The 22,222-nt window shown below is 31.3% G+C and overlaps 1 protein-coding gene across 3 annotated transcripts in view; it reads right to left on the reverse strand.

The window, feature by feature from the left end:
* Positions 1–22,018, reverse strand: part of LOC130180689 (TLE family member 5-like) — a 40,004-nt gene extending 17,986 nt beyond the window's left edge. For 2 of the 3 annotated variants that reach the window (XR_008829432.1, XR_008829433.1), the window contains exons 1-7: positions 21,595–22,018; positions 18,484–18,581; positions 18,033–18,096; positions 17,718–17,762; positions 17,548–17,610; positions 17,347–17,421; positions 16,825–17,082 (exon numbers count right to left, since the gene is read on the reverse strand). Coding sequence is in view for 1 of the 3 variants with exons in the window: in XM_056394365.1 (XP_056250340.1) it covers positions 16,843–17,082; positions 17,347–17,421; positions 17,548–17,610; positions 17,718–17,762; positions 18,033–18,096; positions 18,484–18,581; positions 21,595–21,621 (612 nt within the window). In the remaining 2 variants the exon portion in view is untranslated. Of the gene's footprint in view, positions 1–13,218; positions 17,083–17,346; positions 17,422–17,547; positions 17,611–17,717; positions 17,763–18,032; positions 18,097–18,483; positions 18,582–21,594 lie in introns of those variants that run through there. The other variant, XM_056394365.1, reaches the window with a different exon arrangement.
* Between the last annotated feature and the right edge of the window lie 204 nt (positions 22,019–22,222).

Here is a 22,222-nt window from a genome sequence, read left to right on the forward strand (position 1 = left end):
TTTTACTTTTCATGCATTACTATAATATGACTTTTTTTCGGACTTTTTATGCCTTACTATACTATGACTTTTTATGCCTTACTATACTATTACTTTTTTTTGTACTTTTTATGCCTTACTATACTATGACTTTTTTTTTTTTACTTTTTTTGCCTTACTATACAATGACCTTTTTCAAATTTTATGCCTTATTATACTATGACTTTTTTTTCCTTTTATGCCTTACTTTACTATGACTTTTTTTTTTACTTTTTATGCCTTACTATACTATGACTTTTTATGCCTTACTATACTATGACCTTTTTTTTTACTTTTTATGCCTTACTGTACTATGACTTATTTTTTACTTTTTATGCCATACTATACTATGACTTTTTTTCGGACTTTTTATGCCTCACTATACTATGACTCTTTTTATGACTTTTTATGCCTTACTATAGTATGACTTTTTTTCGGACTTTTTATGCCTTACTGTACTATGACTTTTTTATTTTGACTTTTTATGCCTTACTATAATATGACTTTTTTATTTTGACTTTTTATGCCTTACTACACTATGACTCTTTTTCTGACTTTTTATGCCTTAATATACTATGACTTTTTTTCGGACTTTTTATGCCTTACTATACTATGACTTTTTATGCCTTACTATACTATGACCTTTTTTTCAGACTTTTTATGCCTTACTATACTATGACTTTTTTTCGGACTTTTTATGCCTTGCTATACTATGACTTTTTTTTTTTACTTTTTTTGCCTTACTATACTATGACTTTTTTCAAATTTTATTCCTTAATATACTATGACTTTTTTTTTTACTTTTTATGCCTTACTTTACTATGACTTTTTTATTTTTACTTTTTATGCCATACTATACTATGACTTTTTTTTCGGACTATTTATGCCTTACTATACTATGACCTTTTTTTTTAACTTTTTATGCCTTACTATACTATGACTTTTTTTCGGACTTTTTATGCCTTACTATACTATGACCTTTTTTTTTTTACTTTTTATGCCATACTATACTATGATTTTTTTTCTGACTTTTTATGCCTTACTACACAATGACTTTTTTTCGGACTTTTTATGCCTTAGTATACTATGACTTTTTATGCCTTACTATACTATGACCTTTTTTTTTTACTTTTTATGCCTTACTATACTATAATTTATTTTTTTACTTTTTATGCCTTACTGTACTATGACTTATTTTTTACTTTTTATGCATTACTATAATATGACCTTTTTTTTTTTACTTTTTATGCCTTACTTTACTATGACTTTTTTTTCAGACTTTTTATGCCTTACTGTACTATGACTTTTTTTCGGACTTTTTATGCCTTACTATACTATGACCTTTTTTTTTTTACTTTTTATGCCTTACTTTACTATGACTTTTTTTTCAGACTTTTTATGCCTTACTATACTATGACCTTTTTTTTTTTACTTTTTATGCCTTACTTTACTATGACTTTTTTTTCAGACTTTTTATGCCTTACTATACTATGACTTTTTATGCCTTACTATACTATGACCTTTTTTTTTTACTTTTTATGCCATACTATACTATGTTTTTTTTTCTGACTTTTTATGCCTTACTATACTATGACTTATTTTTTACCTTTTATGCCTTACTATACTATGACTTTTGTTTTTACTTTTTTTGCCTTAAATTACTATGACTTTTTTCAAATTTTATGCCTTATTATACTATGACTTTTTTTTTACTTTTCATGCCTTACTGTACTATGACTTATTTTTTACTTTTTATGCCTTACTATACTATGACTTTTGTTTTTACTTTTTTTGCCTTACTATACTATGACTTTTTTCAAATTTTATGCCTTACTATACTATGACTTTTTTTTTACTTTTTATGCCTTACTATACTATGACTTTTGTTTTTACTTTTTTTGCCTTACTATACTATGACTTTTTTCAAATTTTATGCCTTACTATACTATGACTTTTTTTTTACTTTTTATGCCTTATCTTTACTATGACTTTTTTTTTTTTACTTTTTATGCCATACTATACTATGATTTTTTTCTGACTTTTTATGCCTTACTATACTATGACTTTTTTTTTACTTTTTATGCCTTACTGTAATATGACTTATTTTTTACTTTTTATGCCATACTATACTATGACTTTTTTTCGGACTTTTTATGCCTTACTATACTATGACTTTTTATGCCTTACTATACTATGACCTTTTTTTTTTAATTTTTATGCCATACTATACTATGATTTTTTTCTGACTTTTTATGCCTTACTATACTATAATTTATTTTTTTACTTTTTATGCCTTACTGTACTATGACTTTTTTTCGGACTTTTTATGCCTTACTATACTATGACTTTTTATGCCTTACTATACTATGACCTTTTTTTTTTTACTTTTTATGCCTTACTATCCTATGACTTTTTTTCGGACTTTTTATGCCTTACTATACTATTAATTTTTTTTGTACTTTTTATGCCTTACTATACTATGACTTTTTTTCAGACTTTTTATGCCTTACTATACTATGACTTTTTTTCAGACTTTTTATGCCTTACTATACTATGACTTTTTTTTTGTACTTTTTTTGCCTTACTATACTATGACTTTTTTCAAATTTTATTCCTTAATATACTATGACTTTTTTTTTTACTTTTTATGCCTTACTTTACTATGACTTTTTTATTTTTACTTTTTATGCCATACTATACTATGACTTTTTTTTCGGACTATTTGTGCCTTACTATACTATGACCTTTTTTTTTAACTTTTTATGCCATACTATACTATGACTTTTTTTCGGACTTTTTATGCCTTACTATACTATGACCTTTTTTTTTTACTTTTTATGCCATACTATACTATGATTTTTTTTCTGACTTTTTATGCCTTACTACACAATGACTTTTTTTCGGACTTTTTATGCCTTAGTATACTATGACTTTTTATGCCTTACTATACTATGACCTTTTTTTTTTTACTTTTTATGCCTTACTATACTATAATTTATTTTTTTACTTTTTATGCCTTACTGTACTATGACTTATTTTTTACTTTTCATGCATTACTATAATATGACTTTTTTTCGGACTTTTTATGCCTTACTATACTATGACCTTTTATGCCTTACTATACTATTACTTTTTTTTGTACTTTTTATGCCTTACTATACTATGACTTTTTTTTTCTGACTTTTTATGCCTTACTATACAATGACTTTTTTCAAATTTTATGCCTTATTATACTATGACTTTTTTTTTCCTTTTATGCCTTACTTTACTATGACTTTTTTTTTTACTTTTTATGCCTTACTATACTATGACTTTTTATGCCTTACTATACTATGACCTTTTTTTTTACTTTTTATGCCTTACTGTACTATGACTTATTTTTTACTTTTTATGCCATACTATACTATGACTTTTTTTCGGACTTTTTATGCCTCACTATACTATGACTCTTTTTATGACTTTTTATGCCTTACTATAGTATGACTTTTTTTCGGACTTTTTATGCCTTACTATACTATGACTTTTTTTTTACTTTTTATGCCTTACTTTACTATGACTTTTTTTTTTTACTTTTTTTGCCTTACTATACTATGACTTTTTTTTTACTTTTTATGCCTTACTTTACTATGACTTTTTTATTTTTATTTTTTATGCCATACTATACTATGACTTTTTTTCGGACTTTCTATGACTTACTATACTATGACTTTTTATGCCTTACTATACTATGACCTTTTTTTTTTACTTTTTATGCCATACTATACTATGATTTTTTTTCTGACTTTTTATGCCTTACTATACAATGACTTTTTTTCGGACTTTTTATGCCTTACTATACTATGACTTTTTATGCCTTACTATACTATGACCTTTTTTTTTTACTTTTTATGCCTTACTATATATACTATGACTTTTTTTTTACTTTTTATGCCTTACTATACTATGACCTTTTTTTTTTACTTTTTATGCCTTACTATATATACTATGACTTTTTTTTTACTTTTTATGCCTTAATGTACTATGACTTATTTTTTACTTTTTATGCCGTACTATACTATGACTTTTTTATGACTTTTTTTTGTACTTTTTATGCCTTACTATACTATGACTTTTTTTCTTTACTTTTTTTGCCTTACTATACTATGACTTTTTTCAACTTTTATGCCTTACTATACTATGACTTTTTTTTTACTTTTTATGCCTTACTATACTATGACTTTTTATGCCTTACTATACTATGACTTTTTTTTTAACTTTATATGCCATACTATACTATGATTTTTTTTCTGACTTTTTATGCCTTACTATACTATGACTTTTTTTTTACTATTTATGCCTTACTATACTATCCTTTTTTTTTACTTTTTATGCCTTACTATACTATGACTTTTTTAAAGACTTTTTATGCCTTACTATACTATGACTTTTTTAAAGACTTTTTATGCCTTACTATACTATTACTTTTTTTTTACTTTTTATGCCTTACTATACTATTACTTTTTTTTGTACTTTTTATGCCTTACTATGACTTTTTTTTTTTTTTACTTTTTTTGCCTTACTATACAATGACTTTTTTCAAATTTTATGCCTTATTATACTATGACTTTTTTTTTACTTTTTATGCCTTACTTTACTATGACTTTTTTTTTTACTTTTTATGCCTTACTATACTATGACTTTTTTTTGCTTTTTATGCCTTACTGTACTATGACTTATTTTTTACTTTTTATGCCATACTATACTATGACTTTTTTTCGGACTTTTTATGCCTTACTATACTATGACTCTTTTTATGACTTTTTATGCCTTACTATACTATGACTTTTTTTCGGACTTTTTATGCCTTACTATACTATGACTCTTTTTATGACTTTTTATGCCTTACTATACTATGACCTTTTTTCTTTACTTTTTTTGCCTTACTATACTATGACTTTTTTTCAGACTTTTTATGCCTTACTATACTATGACTTTTTATGCCTTACTAAACTATGACCTTTTTTTTAACTTTTTATGCCTTACTGTACTATGACTTATTTTTTACTTTTTATGCCATACTATACTATGACTTTTTTTCAGACTTTTTATGCCTTACTATACTATGACTCTTTTTATGACTTTTTATGCCTTACTATAGTATGACTTTTTTTCGGACTTTTTATGCCTTACTGTACTATGACTTTTTTATTTTGACTTTTTATGCCTTACTATAATATGACTTTTTTATTTTGACTTTTTATGCCTTACTACACTATGACTCTTTTTCTGACTTTTTATGCCTTAATATACTATGACTTTTTTTCGGACTTTTTATGCCTTACTATACTATGACTTTTTTTTTTACTTTTTATGCCATACTATACTATGACTTTTTTATGACTTTTTTTCAGACTTTTTATGCCTTACTATACTATGACTTTTTATGCCTTACTGTACTATGACTTATTTTTTACTTTTTATGCCTTACTATACTATGACTTTTTTATATTGACTTTTTATGCCTTACTATACTATGACTTTTTTTCAGACTTTTTATGCCTTACTATACTATGACTTTTTTTCGGACTTTTTATGCCTTACTATACTATGCCTTTTTTTTTTCACTTTTTTACCTTACTATACTATGACTTTTTTCAAATTTTATTCCTTACTATACTATGACTTTTTTTTTTACTTTTTATGCCTTACTTTACTATGACTTTTTTATTTTTATTTTTTATGCCATACTATACTATGACTTTTTTTCGGACTTTTTATGGCTTACTATACTATGACTTTTTATGCCTTACTATACTATGACCTTTTTTTTTACTTTTTATGCCATACTATACTATGATTTTTTTTCTGACTTTTTATCCCTTACTATACAATGACTTTTTTTCGGACTTTTTATGCCTTACTAAACTATGACTTTTTATGCCTTACTATACTATGACCTTTTTTTTAACTTTTTATGCCTTACTGTACTATGACTTATTTTTTACTTTTTATGCCATACTATACTATGACTTTTTTTCAGACTTTTTATGCCTTACTATACTATGACTCTTTTTATGACTTTTTATGCCTTACTATAGTATGACTTTTTTTCGGACTTTTTATGCCTTACTGTACTATGACTTTTTTATTTTGACTTTTTATGCCTTACTATAATATGACTTTTTTATTTTGACTTTTTATGCCTTACTACACTATGACTCTTTTTCTGACTTTTTATGCCTTAATATACTATGACTTTTTTTCGGACTTTTTATGCCTTACTATACTATGACTTTTTTTTTTACTTTTTATGCCTTACTATACTATGACTTTTTTTCAGACTTTTTATGCCTTACTATACTATGACTTTTTATGCCTTACTGTACTATGACTTATTTTTTACTTTTTATGCCTTACTATACTATGACTTTTTTATATTGACTTTTTATGCCTTACTATACTATGATTTTTTATATTGACTTTTTATGCCTTACTATACTATGACTTTTTTTCAGACTTTTTATGCCATACTATACTATGACTTTTTTTCGGACTTTTTATGCCTTACTATACTATGACCTTTTTTTTTACTTTTTATGCCATACTATACTATGATTTTTTTTCTGACTTTTTATGTCTTACTAAACTATGACTTTTTATGCCTTACTATACTATGACCTTTTTTTTTTACTTTTTATGCCATACTATACTATGATTTTTTTTCTGACTTTTTATGCCTTACTAATTTATAATTTATTTTTTTACTTTTTATGCCTTACTGTACTATGACTTATTTTTTACTTTTCATGCATTACTATAATATGACTTTTTTCCGGACTTTTTATGCCTTACTATACTATGACTTTTTATGCCTTACTATAGTATGACCTTTTTTTTTACTTTTTATGCCTTACTATACTATGACTTTTTTTCGGTATTTTTATGCCTTACTATACTATTAATTTTTTTTGTACTTTTTATGCCTTGCTATACTATGACTTTTTTTTCGGACTTTTTATGCCTTACTATACTATGACTTTTTTTTTTTTACTTTTTTTGCCTTACTATACTATGACTTTTTTTAATTTTACTCCTTACTATACTATGACTTTTTTTTAATTTTTATGCCTTACTTTACTATGACTTTTTTATTTTTACTTTTTATGCCATACTATACTATGACTTTTTTTCGGACTTTTTATGCCTTACTATACTATGACTTTTTATGCCTTACTATACTATGACTTTTTTTTTTACTTTTTATGCCTTACTATAGTATGACCTTTTTTTTTTACTTTTTATGCCATACTATACAATGATTTTTTTTCTGACTTTTTATGCCTTACTATACTATGACTTTTTTTTTACTTTTTATGCCTTAATGTACTATGACTTATTTTTTACTTTTTATGCCACACTATACTATGACTTTTTTTTGTACTTTTTATGCCTTACTATACTATTTTTTTTCTGACTTTTTATGCCTTACTATACTATGACTTTTTTTTTACTATTTATGCCTTACTGTACTATGACTTATTTTTTACTTTTTATGCCTTACTATACTATCCTTTTTTTTTACTTTTTATGCCTTACCATACTATGACTTTTTTAAAGACTTTTTATGCCTTACTATACTATGACCTTTTTCAAATTTTATGCCTTACTATACTATGACTTTTTTTTTTTTTACTTTTTATGCCATACTATACTATGACTTTTTTTTTACTTTTTATGCCTTACTGTACTATGACTTTTTTTTTTACTTTTTATGCCTTACTATACTATGACTTTTTATGCCTTACTATACTATGACCTTTTTTTTTTACTTTTTATGCCATACTATACTATGATTTTTTTTCTGACTTTTTATGCCATACTATACTATGATTTTTTTTCGGACTTTTTATGCCTTACTATACTATTACATTTTTTTGTACTTTTTATGCCTTACTATACTATGACTTTTTTTTTTTTTACTTTTTTTGCCTTACTATACAATGACTTTTTTCAAATTTAATGCCTTGTTATACTATGACTTTTTTTTTACTTTTTATGCCTTACTTTACTATGACTTTTTTTTTTTTTTTACCTTTTATGCCTTGCTATACTATGGCTTTTTTTCGGACTTTTTATGCCTTACTATACTATTACTGTTTTTTGTACCTGTTATGTCTTACTATACTATGACTTTTTTTTTTTTACTTTTTTGCCTTACTATACTATGACTTTTTTCAAATTTTATGCCTTACTATACTATGACTTTTTTTTTACTTTTTATGCCATACTATACTATGATTTTTTTTCTGACTTTTTATGCCTTACTATACTATGACTTTTTTTTTTACTTTTTATGCCTTACTGTACTATGACTTTTTTTTTACTTTTTATGCCTTACTATACTATGATTTTTTTTTTTTTTTTTTGCCTTACTATACTATGACTTTTTTCAAATTTTATGCCTTACTATACTATGACTTTTTACTTTTTATGCCTTACTTTACTATGACTTTTTTTTTTTTACTTTTTATGCCATACTATACTATGATTTTTTTCTGACTTTTTATGCCTTACTATACTATGACTTTTTTTTTTACTTTTTATGCCTTACTGTACTATGACTTATTTTTTACTTTTTATGTCATACTATACTATGAATTTTTTTCGGACTTTTTATGCCTTACTATACTATGACTTTTTATGCCTTACTATACTATGACCTTTTTTTTTTACTTTTTATGCCATACTATACTATGATTTTTTTTCTGACTTTTTATGCCTTACTATACTATGACTTTTTTTTTACTTTTAATGCCTTACTATACTATGACTTTTTTTCAGACTTTTTATGCCTTACTATACTATTACTTTTTTTTTTACTTTTTATGCCTTACTGTACTATGAATTTTTTTCTACTTTTTATGCCTTACTATACTATGACTTTTTTTCAGACTTTTTATGCCTTACTATACTATTACTTTTTTTTTTACTTTTTATGCCTTACTATACTATGACTTTTTTTTTTTTACTTTTTTTGCCTTACTATACTATGACTTTTTTTCAGACTTTTTATGCCTTACTATACTATTACTTTTTTTTGTACTTTTTATGCCTTACTATACTATGACTTTTTCTTTTTTACTTTTCTTGCCTTGCTATACTATGACTTTTTTCAAATTTTATGCCTTACTATACTATGACTTTTTTTTTACTTTTTATGCCTTACTTTACTATGACTTTTTTTTTTTTACTTTTTATGCCATACTATACTATGACTTTTTTTCGGACTTTTTATGCCTTACTATACTATGACTTTTTATGCCTTACTATACTATGACCTTTTTTTTTTACTTTTTATGCCATACTATACTATGATTTTTTTTCTGACTTTTTATGCCTTACTATACTGTGACTTTTTTTTTACTTTTTATGCCTTACTATACTATGACTTTTTTTCAGACTTTTTATGCCTTACTCTACTATGACTTTTTTTTTTACTTTTTATGCCTTACTATACTATGACTTTTTTTTTTTTTACTTTTTTTGCCTTACTATACTATGACTTTTTTCAAATTTTATGCCTTACTATACTATGACTTTTTTTTACTTTTTATACCTTAGTTTACTATGACTTTTTTTTTTTTTACTTTTTATGCCATACTATACTATGACTTTTTTTCGGACTTTTTATTCCTTACTATACTATGACTTTTTTTTTTACTTTTTATGCCTTACTATACTATGACTTTTTTTTTTTTACTTTTTATGCCTTACTGTACCATGAATTTTTTTTACTTTTTATGCCTTACTGTACTATGACTTTTTTATTTTGACTTTTTATGCCTTACTATAATATGACTTTTTTTCAGACTTTTTATGCCTTACTATACTATTACTTTTTTTTTTACTTTTTATGCCTTACTATACTATGACTTTTTTCAAATTTTATGCCTTACTATACTATGACTTTTTTTTACTTTTTATGCCTTACTTTACTATGACTTTTTTTTTTTTTACTTTTTATGCCATACTATACTATGACTTTTTTTTTTTTACTTTTCTTGCCTTACTATACTATGACTTTTTTCAAATTTTATGCCTTACTATACTATGACTTTTTTTTACTTTTTATGCCTTACTTTACTATGACTTTTTTTTTTTTACTTTTTATGCCATACTATACTATGACTTTTTTTCGGACTTTTTATTCCTTACTATACTATGACTTTTTTTTTACTTTTTATGCCATACTATACTATGACTTTTTTTTTTTACTTTTTATGCCTTACTGTACCATGAATTTTTTTTTACTTTTTATGCCTCACTGTACTATGACTTTTTTATTTTGACTTTTTATGCCTTACTATAATATGACTTTTTTTATTTTGACTTTTTATGCCTTACTACACTATGACTCTTTTTTGACTTTTTATACCTTACTATACTATGACTTTTTTTCGGACTTTTTATGCTTTACTATACTATGACTTTTTTTTTGACTTTTTATGCCTTACTATACTATGACTTTTTTTTTCTTTTTATGCCTTACTATACTACGCCTTTTTTTTTACTTTTTACGCCTTACTATATTATGACTTTTTTTTTACTTTTTATGCCTTACTATACTATGACTTTTTTTCTGACTTTTTATGCCTTACTATACTTTGACTTTATTTCACATTTTATGCCTTACTATACTATGACTTTTTTTTTCCACATTTAATGCCTTACTATACTATGACTTATTTTTTTTACTTTTTATGCCATACTATACTATGACTTTTTTTTTTTTTACTTTTCATGCCTTACTATACTATGACTTTTTTTTTTACTTTTTATGCCTTACTGTACTATGAATTTTTTTCTACTTTTTATGCCTTACTATACTATGACTTTTTTTATTACTTTTTATGCCTTGCTATATTGTGACTTTTAATGCCATACTAAACTATGACATTTTTATGACTTTTTATACCATACTATATTTTGACTTTTTTTCTTACTTTTTACGCCTTACTTTACTATGTCATTTTCATGCCTTATTATACTATGACATTTTTATGACTTTTTAAGCCTTGCTAAATTATGACTTTTAATGCCTTACTTTACTATGACGTTTTTTTGACTTTTAATGCCTTGCTATATTGTGACTTTTTATACCTTACTATACTATGACGTTTTTACGACTTTTATGCCTTACTCAACTGTCGTTTTTATTCCTTGCTAAACTATGATTTTTTTATGCCTTACTATACTATGACATTTTTATGACTTTTAATGCCATACTATACTATGTTGTTTTTATGACTTTTCATGCCTTGCTAAACTATGATTTTTAATGCCGTACTATACTATGACTTTTTTATGACATTTTATGCCTTACTATACTATGCTGTTTTTTTTTTATGACTTTCAATCAATCTGTTTTATATTTGCGAGATATTTTTGTGAATTTGCAAAAATTTTTGTATTTGTGCAAGGTATTATATTAACAGATTACACATTTACGTACAGATTGTGGATCTGTTCACACACACATTATTGAAACAAATCTACCTCCATAGACGGTCATGGACAAATGGCCAAATGTCATTTTTTCAGTTCTCTTGAACCTTCATGGACCTCTTCCTCCCCTCTTTATAATGTTTGACCTACGTTTTTGTTTTTTTGTTTTCAGCCCTTCTCTAGCTATGTTATTGAAAACTTTGCACAACAAGCTGACATGTTGGTTCATGTCTGAACCTGTACTTAATAGTTGTGGGATTCCTCAGTGCCAGAGGATTGGAGCTGTTGAGCCACATCAGTGACACACGAGGTTGATCAGAATGCTGTGAATATTTTATCTTCGCCTGGCATAGGTATGATCCTTGCTGTAGGGTGATTTTTTTTTTTTTTTTTTAATACAGAACCACACCAAGACCTGCTTTCAAAGAGTCAGTTTATCAAAATGACAAATGTGTTGTCACTTGACTCTTGTATGTACTCATGCAAATAGTTTTGGTTTTATTTGGCCCAGTTTTGCAATATCCACCTCTTAGATTTCAGCCTCCACCCCAATACAATGGAGGTGAATTAAATTACTCACCTCAATTAAGAAATTGACATCTTCTTCAAGAGAAAGCTTCTGGTTATTCTAGATAATCTTCATTGTGTCAGCATATATGTCAGCCAATATAATAGAATAGAGTTTGTCCACCAGAGAGAACTGACAGGTTTATTTATCAACTGTAGTATTCCCTGCTTGGTCACAGTTTTAAAGATTCTTATCAAAAATTAAAAAAAAAAAAAATTCAGACTTTTGTAAATGTCAAATAACAATGTTGGTATCGGTCTCAAATATCTAGTTTTGGTCTGGTTCTGTGGGCAATTTTCACTGAAACTACTTTCACTTCTTCCTACCAAAGAAATACTCTCTACGAAAACTGTTCACAATGTTTTGAAATAACAAGGACACTGAAAAGAGAGCTGATTAGGTTTTGTAATGTTTAACACCACAAACAACATTTCATTTACCAAGTTCTGGGGTGGCAGCAGAAATCTCAGAAATGGAGAAAATACTGTCATTTTTAGTTATTTAAACCTGATTTAATTGTGTTTTGTTTTTATTTTTTTGCAACAAGCTGTAAACACAACATTCAGATTCACCTTAACTCCTTTTTTTCAACTCATAAGGGAAATATGTGGCTCTTTAAGCGCAAAATTCTCTACTTTGTCCACCAACTAGTTGTAGTGTCTGTTCACTACCTGCCCAGCAACAAGCAGCAGGCAGTCGTTTTTCTTTTGGGTTTTTTTGCTGGAAATGATGAAAGTGATGGGAGTGATGAGAATGAACCAAAACAAAAGTTGAGGGTCGTAAACTAAAACAAAGAGGTGAATGACACCCTTTAAGACTCACAAGGTCATGGTTATGTGGTGACTCATAGTGCGAGCTGTTCTCAGGCGAATTTGTGTGGGTTTTTTTAATTACACTGTGACTGCTGTGATCAAATTCATTCCTCAAAATGTGAACTTGTATCTGAGTCAGCAAGGAGTACCAAACCTCATACCACAAATGATTTCATGAAGCTGCAGAGGAGTCTACCATCAGACTTAACATTTTAATCTGGCTCCCAAATGCTACGTTTCATGACTTCAGTAAGCCAGAGCTGAAGTGATTTTGATGTTGTTTAATGTTGCCTTTTTGTCCTTCAGATTGTTTTTTCACATACACAGACAAATGACCACTCTCAATCACGTCTTTTATTTGTAAGGCACCAGAGAAGCTTCCTTACTGCTAAAAGGTTGATTCATTCTCATTAGGAGTACACAGTTGCTTGTTTACATTTTTTTTTTTTTTTTTTTTGCCCCAGGTATTTTTAAAATGAAACTGTGTTCATCAACACATTAAACTGTTTTTTGTTTGCACAAAAAAAAGGATAAAACATTTACAAACCTAGAAAACAATGTTAAGTGTTACTGCCTACTGAGAGAATGGGAGAGAAAAAACAGGAAAAAACGACATGGTATACAACATTGTGCCTCTCTTACTGTAGGCTTATAATGCACACATACAACACTTAAGTCTTCCATGATACACACACATTAAAAAGCAGCTTTGAAACATACAAAAATGCTTTAAAAAATATGTATATTGATATATTCATATGTATACAAATTGGCCCTTCACAGCAAAAACAAACACACATACCATTCATATGTCTGAGTTTTGCCAAAGGAGGTTTTCTACAGAGACCGACGTCAGCATAAAGAGTGCAAATGACTAACTGATCTGTTCTCACACTCAATATATTAAAGTCAAATCTCCTGGGAGGGAAACCGTACAGCTCCCCAACACTAGCACAGACAGGAAGAAGAAGAAAAAAAAAAACAAAAGAGCACTGAGCCACAACTTAAGTGCTTTTCAAATTAAAATACAGAGAGAAAAGGTTTAAGCGCCAATCTCGGACGTGCTCAGACATTTAAAGGTGGGTTGTCAAAGCTCTGGAAAGCGCTCACATTACAGGGGAGTAACAGCTAACACCTGCAGTGTATCAACTCGGCCCACAGAAAATGAAGACATAAAGAGAACAGGAGTGACAATTATGTGAACACAACAAACTGACCTGGACCTCTTTAGATGTTTAGTGGATGTCAGGCTTGCGAGTGCCTTTATACCAATGACCAGTGAGAGAGCACTGCTGCCCTCTGCTGCCTAAAACATGAACATTCCCATTTCTCAGACTGTGTCCCAATTCCATACAACATGCTAACTGCATACAATATGTACTTTATACTAACTTTTAGATTATACCGTTTTTATACAAGAAATCAGTATACTTTTATACTAACAACTGCAGTTTGTATATTGCAGTTTTATACTAACAAGAAGAGATACACCACTCGCTTTGTCAGATGTCACTTTAACTGACTTTAGAAAACCCAGGCAAATATAACTTTAAGACTGCAAAAATGTCTTCCCATAGATACGTTTTCTGAAGTGTTCCTTGAGCTATTTCACCACCATCAACAACTAGTTTTATTTATTTATTCATTTATTTTTACGACTATGACCAGCTTCTTTTTAATTGGTGCACTGCAAAATGGGACAAGTGTCCATCAGCAGTACACTCACAACTCAGTTTTTTTTGTGTGCACACCGGCTATTTTGTGTAAAATTTATTTTGTTTCATTTCCAGTATGAACACACTACATACTTAAAACTTGCTTAGAATAAGGGTTGGGTATGTTGAAATAACTAGTATGTACGACATGTTGTCTGACCCTGACAAAAAATAGAAAGAGGTGATAATTATGTAAAAAATGGACATAACGGAGTGAATGTCTGATTTTTGCAATGGCAATTCGGTCTGATTATAAGGCTATAGATGGGCAATATGGTTAATATACATCTTGACATGGCAAATGCACATCATGGAAAATCACAATGTTCAAAGCAATGACCTCTGTTCAGCTGTTATGCATACAAAAACTTAATTTTTTTTCATGTATAATTGAAACATGGAAACAAATTGTGTACAGTGGTAATTAGATAACATATCAGAAAACAAAAAAGTAAGCAATATCTGGAAAGAAAATGTTGCTCTTTCTATGTTAAGTTTAACTGGCAGTGGCTATCCAGAGTTGATAACTGACATCTGTTAGCACACATCTCATATTATTTCCTGTTAATACAGAACTGCATTTCATGTCTTGTACGTGAACTACAAGATAAGTATACAATCCAGATAAGTAGTTAGTATATACTTTATAGAAGTAATATTCAGTATGGAGTTGGGACCCAGCTTTTGTTTGAAAATGTTCTGAATATAAACACCAGCCTGTTTTTTTTTTGTTTTTTTTTAATGCAAAAGGGTACAAGAATTTGGTTGTCAGCACAAATTCTGTTTGTAATAAAATCAGTTTTTTTCTGAGGCAAGGAACACATGTTTGCTGTTGCTTACAGAGCTTTAGCAACTCACCCAGGACACATTCTTCATCAAAACAATGGGAAAACGAAAAAAAGGGAAGACCCCATCCCCTTACAGTCACACACAAGATAGGAAAAGACAAGTGCTTGAGACAGTCTCAGTACAAACTGAAGTGCTGCTAACTTACAGAAATACAGTACTCATCTGTTGGTTACGACCATCTGGTTCTGAATTGTAGATCCTGTTCAAGTTTGTTTTAAGAGTGGACCAATAAGGGGACAGGGCTGATGCAGGGAGGTGACGAAAATACAAAAGGTGCTTCAAAAAAAAAAAAATTAAATTAAGCAAGTGTTTTCTTCTATCCAATCACATTCACTCGAGCACACACAGACAATTATAGACTAATTATAGCCTGTCTTTTACTTCACGAAAACAACATGTCAAAATAAAGTCAATTTTTTTCAGAGCGTAAATTCTTGTCCTTTAAAGACGAGTCATGGTCCATGCCATGTAGCGCGTGTAGCAGCAGCAGTAGCTAGGCCTATGAAACACAAATTAACCCCAAAGCTGGGTATACTACCATTTGTACAAACTATAGGGTTTTTCATGGAATAAAATCCCATTTATTTGGGACTGAGGTACACAGCTAAGGTAATGCATCCAGTGGTTGGTCATATGAAAACGGGTGGTTTAGGTTTTGAAGGGTTTGAATGCACCTGACAAGTGAAATGTCCCTTTAAAACATCCCATTTAACATCTTGGTAAGATTTAATTTGGCTCCAAGTACATAAATGCACAATATCACTGTCCAAACAGCTCCAGTCAACATTTTGGAAAAAGGTGATTTGAGTTACAGGGAACTGAGATGTTGTTAAAACTGCTTACTGTGACTGGCAGACAGGGGCCAGTTCAACAATCAGAGGGACTAAAAAAAAAAAAAAAAAAAAAAAAAAAAAAAAAAAAAAAAAACAGAATACAGATCTGATAACAACAAGAAGTAGGAAAGATAAACCTGTGAGAGGCAGATCCATGTAAGGGAGACTGCTGTTAGCTTTCATCCTCAGCTCTCTCTCCAAATGGGAAAACATTTATCTTGGTTAAGCCTAACAACAGTGGCTTACACTAAAAAAAAAAAAAAGCATATATTTAAAGTCTAGAAGCCTGAACTGAGTCTATTACCACTAAATAATAAGAACTCTCAATCTCAGCCATTCAGCAGTTTCATTCTCTACACATCCAAAAGCTTCAACTCCGTCCTCTCTGCTTGTCATCATCCCTGCAGTTACTCTTCTACATCAACACTCAGCAGACAGGCAGCCAGACTTACATCAATCTCCATTTACAGTTACAGTTTCACCTTTCTTTTTTTTTTTTTTTTTCTTCTCGACACTTCACCCCATAACAATCCCCCTCCACAAACCTCCACACTGTGTCGGCACTAGTCTGACTTGTCCCCGTCCTCTCCTCTGGGTGCCCTCTCTGCGGCTTCCCGGGCTTTGTCCTCCTTCACCACCTGGGCCTGGCCGTGGGAGTAGTTGGCCAGGATGGAGGAGAGGGAGAGCAGGCCGGAGCTGGAGGAGACGGCGGGCAGTGTGGGAGGGGTCAGGCCCAGGGGAAGCGGGGTCACAGGCAAGGCCAGGCCCTGGAGCTGGGACAGGTGTTGCACCTGGAGCTGTTGCTGAAATCGCACAGATGGTCAAGACACAATCAGTTCACAGGTTATAAGACTTATAAGAGACGATAAGAGTTTTATACATGTGTACACATATATGCACGTAAACAAATGTCACATGATGTTGAGGATGCATAGACTATAGATTGTGATGTGTGGTTGTGAACGGAGGGCAATACGCACAACCCCCGAGTACATACTCGACATAACAACAACGTTTAGCTTTATGCACATAAAAACAAAGTCAGTAGAAAGTAAAATAAAGCTCACCCGTATGATGGAGTTCATCTCAGGCGGTGTGACCTGCTTGGCTCTCTCAATGGCGCCCATCACTTGCTGCTGATGCTGGAATAAAGACGCAACATGGTCATACTAGTTAGATGTTGACTGAAAGAAGGAATAGCTGGTAAAATGATCGTTGGGGCAGAGACTCTCAGTTGGACACATTTGTGAAGATGTCAGTGTCATTACCTCCTGTGACAGGTAAGGCAGCACCTGAGCACAAATCCCATTCAGTCTCTTCACTATTTCAGCCTGCAAAGAAAAATGAATAGAAAAAAAGAAAAAGAAAAAAGGTTACACCAGATATCCACAAAAACTTGGCTCATAAAAGAAAATGTATTCTAGGGGAGGGTTATTACCTGTTTGTGCATTTCAATGTTCAGCCCATAGGACATTTCATAGTACTACAATAAACAGAGGGAGAAAGATATAAAAGTTAGAATACACCGAGTCATACCTTCTGTAACGTCTTATAAACGCACACACAAACTGCTGTTCTGTATGCATTAACAATTCCTGCCCAATCCAGTCCCAACCCGAACACAGCGGAAGCAGGAAAAGAAGTGGTAGAAAATAGGAAACTAAAAACAGCATTGGTAAAAGACATCACTGAGTACCTTGGTATATTCCAGGAGATTGGATTCAACTAAAAAAAAAAAAGACAGCAGACTTACCATGATATAGTGACGTTGCATCTCTGACTTTTCAGAGGCCAGTTTATCACACTCCAACTTCAAACTGTTGAGAGAGAATAGACAGAAGCGTTAGAGGACAGCTTGAGTGCAAATATCCAAATGAAAATATTCAATTGAATTTTATTATTTTCATTATTATTACAACCCACTTTTGCTAAGACAGACACACAAGAGGCTCAGTACAAATTTCAGATGTTAAACATGTTTATGAAAACAATTTTCATAGCTTTGCTGAGGTAATTAAGACCATGGTAGTTTTACATTTCTTTTAATTGTATTGTCAAAGTGTCAAATATAAACTAACATCAGTACATGGGGAGCTCAGAGCATGTTGGACAGACACAGCACTACTTTGTAACTTCCTATAATGATGAGCTGTGATATATTGAGGTGTTCCTCATTTTAAGTGTGTGTGTTACTGTGTACGTACCTGTGGTATTGTGCTTGGAGGAACTGGAACTCATCCTTGATGCGGTCACAGGAGTCAGAAGTGGTGAACTTGAGAGGTTGACTGGACTGAGAGGATGCCTGGGAAAACAACACCACAACAACATGAGCAGTTTTCATAAACTCACACAGAGGCCTGAAGTACACGCCCAAAGATCCTTGCGTCCAAATAAGAAATGTACTCTCTCCCTATTGGCTGCTCCAGGTTAATTTATCACTTAGTTCTTTGCTAAATCATAAACTGCCCAGCAAGAAAGGGATTAGAAAATGGGCCAGTGGTGTATATGTCTTTGTCCTGCTGCTGAGAAACCTGATGATAAGTGTGTTTTAATTTAAGTGTGTTTGGGTTTGTTTAGAAACAGCAGTTTGACCTCTGAGATTAACCCTTTGAGAGGATAGTTAAAATGAAGGTCAGCTTCAACTGAGCCACACGTCTGAGTGCGAGAGGTTGAAATGAGATAAAGACGGAGACAGTATGTTTGACTTGTATGCTACAACCCGGAAAGGGAGATCACAAGGCACTCAATTATGTCTCTAACAGCTGTCTTTGACAAACTGATATGCAACAGTCCTCTTTTAAAAGAAAAACAAAATCACTGTCCCAGCTTTTTTAGAGAACACAGAGTGTGTTGATTGAGGAAATGTGTTTACAGAAGGCAAGATTAAAGTGTGCCCATGCTGCACATATGTAAGAGGTATTTAGAGGCTGCATTAGAAGTCTGGTTATGTATAGACTATGCTTAGACCATCAGTCCAAAGCCGTAATCCAGGGTTTATCCTGTGCCCTAAACCTCATTACTCTCTAAATAAGTGGCACAAGGCCAATAGGTTTCCAGTGGGATTATGGGACTGAACAGAGAGGAGGGAATTGCTTGGGTACACAGAAGTCAAAACTCTGCATCCAAAATGCAAACTTTATTTACTTGCCATGATTTCGCGGTACAAAAGAATTTCTGAAACTTGTCGATTCAATGATTTGAATGAGGATAAATTATGGGCGTCTATGAGTTGTTGAAGTCAGACAAAAGTTCTAAGCAACTGCTGTGATTTTGGACTAAGGAAAAGTGTGACAGGCAAATTTCACTGTTTTCTAAAATCTTAGACACTATACAATTAATTCACTCAGGGTTCAGGGGGATTTCACTACTTTCTAAAGTATTTTTAGACTTAACAATTGACTGTAAAAATTAGGGCAGCAACTAACAATTTTTTCATTATTAATTAATCTGCTGATTATTTTTCTCAATTGATTCATCGTTTAGCCTGTGAAACGTAATGAAAAAATATCCACCCCAGTGTCTCCGAGTCCAATGTGATGATTTCATGTGTCTTGTTTTGTCTGACCAACAGTCAAAAACCGAGAGATATTCAGTTTACTGTGATACAAAATTAGATTTTTTTGGACATTTTTGCTTGAATAAATGAAATGAATAATCAATCATCGAAATAGCTGCAGATTATTTTTCTACAGCTCACTTAACAATCAATCATTGCAGCTCTAGTAAGAATAACTGAGTTGCAGCTGACAAAGCATATCTGAAGGTTCTCTCAGTAATGAAGTATGTGAGGGTTAATGATTCTTCTCAAATAGTTTATAACTGAAAAATTGTAATATAGCAATAAACTGTTCAACCTGAGTCCTGTTCACAAGGCAATAAAGAATTCTTATTATTGACACCAGCGGTTTGAGACTGAACTCGTCTTGCTTGTCACCAAATTTCTAGGAAGATCTTTGGTACAACCTGGCTTCAGAAAGAGGAACAGCAGTCACATGTTGAAACTAACCAACACGAATATTTACCAACACTTCACATATAACCTTGTATGACCATGAGACAAGTGTTTGTCCTGGTGCTTCGGTTAATGGTCTGTGTTATTTTGTATATGCTGCTTGTGCAGCATTTCCCTCATCAGTGGTTTTCTGCTCTGGGTGGTGCTATATGCAGTTTGCCTGGCATTAGTTGCTCATAAAGTTATTACAGAATAGGAGTGAAGCTGCAACCTACGATTATTTTCTTTATTGAAAAATCTGCCGCTTATTCACTTTATCATCTGTTGAGTCTGCAGATCAAACCAAACAAGACATCTGAAGACAACTCCTTGGACTTAGGAAAGCTGTTGTTTTTAAATGTTTTTTGTGCTATTTTGGGAAATTTTACAGCAAAAACGACTGATCCATAACTCTAGAAAATAATCACCATATTAACTGAAATTCAAATTAATTGTGGGTTGCAGCCCTACTCATTTCAGCTTCATTTTTCCTTGTTTTAACCAAGTTTTAATGCTGATTAATGTGCAAACTGCGGTAACATGATCAGGAATAGTTTGTGCTTTAGTTAAGGCCTTTTTTGCATCTCTTCTTTGGCTTAGTTGTTGGCTAAGTTGTTGTTTTTCTTCACTGGCTGATTGTAGACAGTGACTATTGACAGTTAATTTGGTATTAATTGCCCATGACTTCATAGGCTGTTAAAATAAACATTGAATAATTTGATTTGGTCTTGACGAGCATTAACTTGTCTCATTTCGTTTTAAATGAACCCATTACATTGCTCATTAAAAGGTAACGAACGCCAATTGAAATACTACCCTATTTGCAGCAGGATTTGTAGTTTTGATTAAATAATTTCAAAGATTAAGTCTTTTTCCGCTTGGTTTCCAAACTGCCAAAGTTGGCTGTTGTTCATTCGTGTGCTCTGTATCCTCACATTTAATTTGGTTTGTTGACTGTGGAAACAAATAGGCTGATCAGAACAGAATAATACACTAACTTGCTCTCCCAGCTTCAACCATCAACTTCAGTTAGCTGTTTTGAGCAACGCTAGCTAACGACAGACTGTATTTGAGGGCAGATACAGGCAAGTTAGCGACAAACCAACGAACTAAATTTATTTTAATATTTTAAGATTACGCCTCGCTTACATTATAACGGTACAAACGTCGTGAGTAGATGAAGAGAGGTCTGGCTTTGTGAGACAACCTGACAGCTACCTGCAGCCAGCAGTGCTAGTATCAGCTGTCGGTTGCTAGCTAGCATTAGCTCAGCTTGCTTCGTTGCTTAGTTTCCAACTGGGACAAGTTCAACTAGTCAACTTACCGAGTGCCTTGATTGAGGAAACATCATGTCAGCAGTGTGTTTCAGTCTGTTTCCTTGCTCTAATCGAATTACCAGGCTAGCTGGCTAAGCTAACAGGTCCCCAGATATTATTAAATGATTGGAGACGCTATTCGCACTTTGTACTCTGTCATCGTTTACAATAACGTTAGCTAACGTCAAAGCAGCAGGAGCCGAAGATCGTCTTCTGGTCTTTCAGGTCAGAAACACCGCGGCCTCCTAGGATGAACAGGCTAGAAGAAATAAAAAGGGTCCTCAAAGGAACGTCAGGTTTTTTTTTGGAATAACGTTAACGTTACGCCTCCCCGGGGAAACCCTGGATGTTGACACATGAGCCCCCGACTTTCCTCTGCTTTGAAGAGAAGAGCAGCATCACCCGGAAAACAAACCGAGCAGCGGAGGAGCGGGCGCCCCGTGTGACACAGAGCTGAACTGACCCGCTCATCACTGCAACCAGGGCCGGAGAGAGGACGTGTGGGGCCCAGGGCCGTATTATCAACTGGGCAAAGTGGGCAACTGACCCAGGACCCAAGGCTCTGGAAAAACTCCCAACTTTACCACACTTCAATTGTTTTTTCATTAAAATTGCAATGTGCAATGAACAATTTGC

The sequence above is a fragment of the Seriola aureovittata genome, chromosome 13 (genome assembly GCF_021018895.1).
Source record: "Seriola aureovittata isolate HTS-2021-v1 ecotype China chromosome 13, ASM2101889v1, whole genome shotgun sequence".
NCBI classification, from domain to species: Eukaryota; Metazoa; Chordata; class Actinopteri; order Carangiformes; family Carangidae; genus Seriola; species Seriola aureovittata.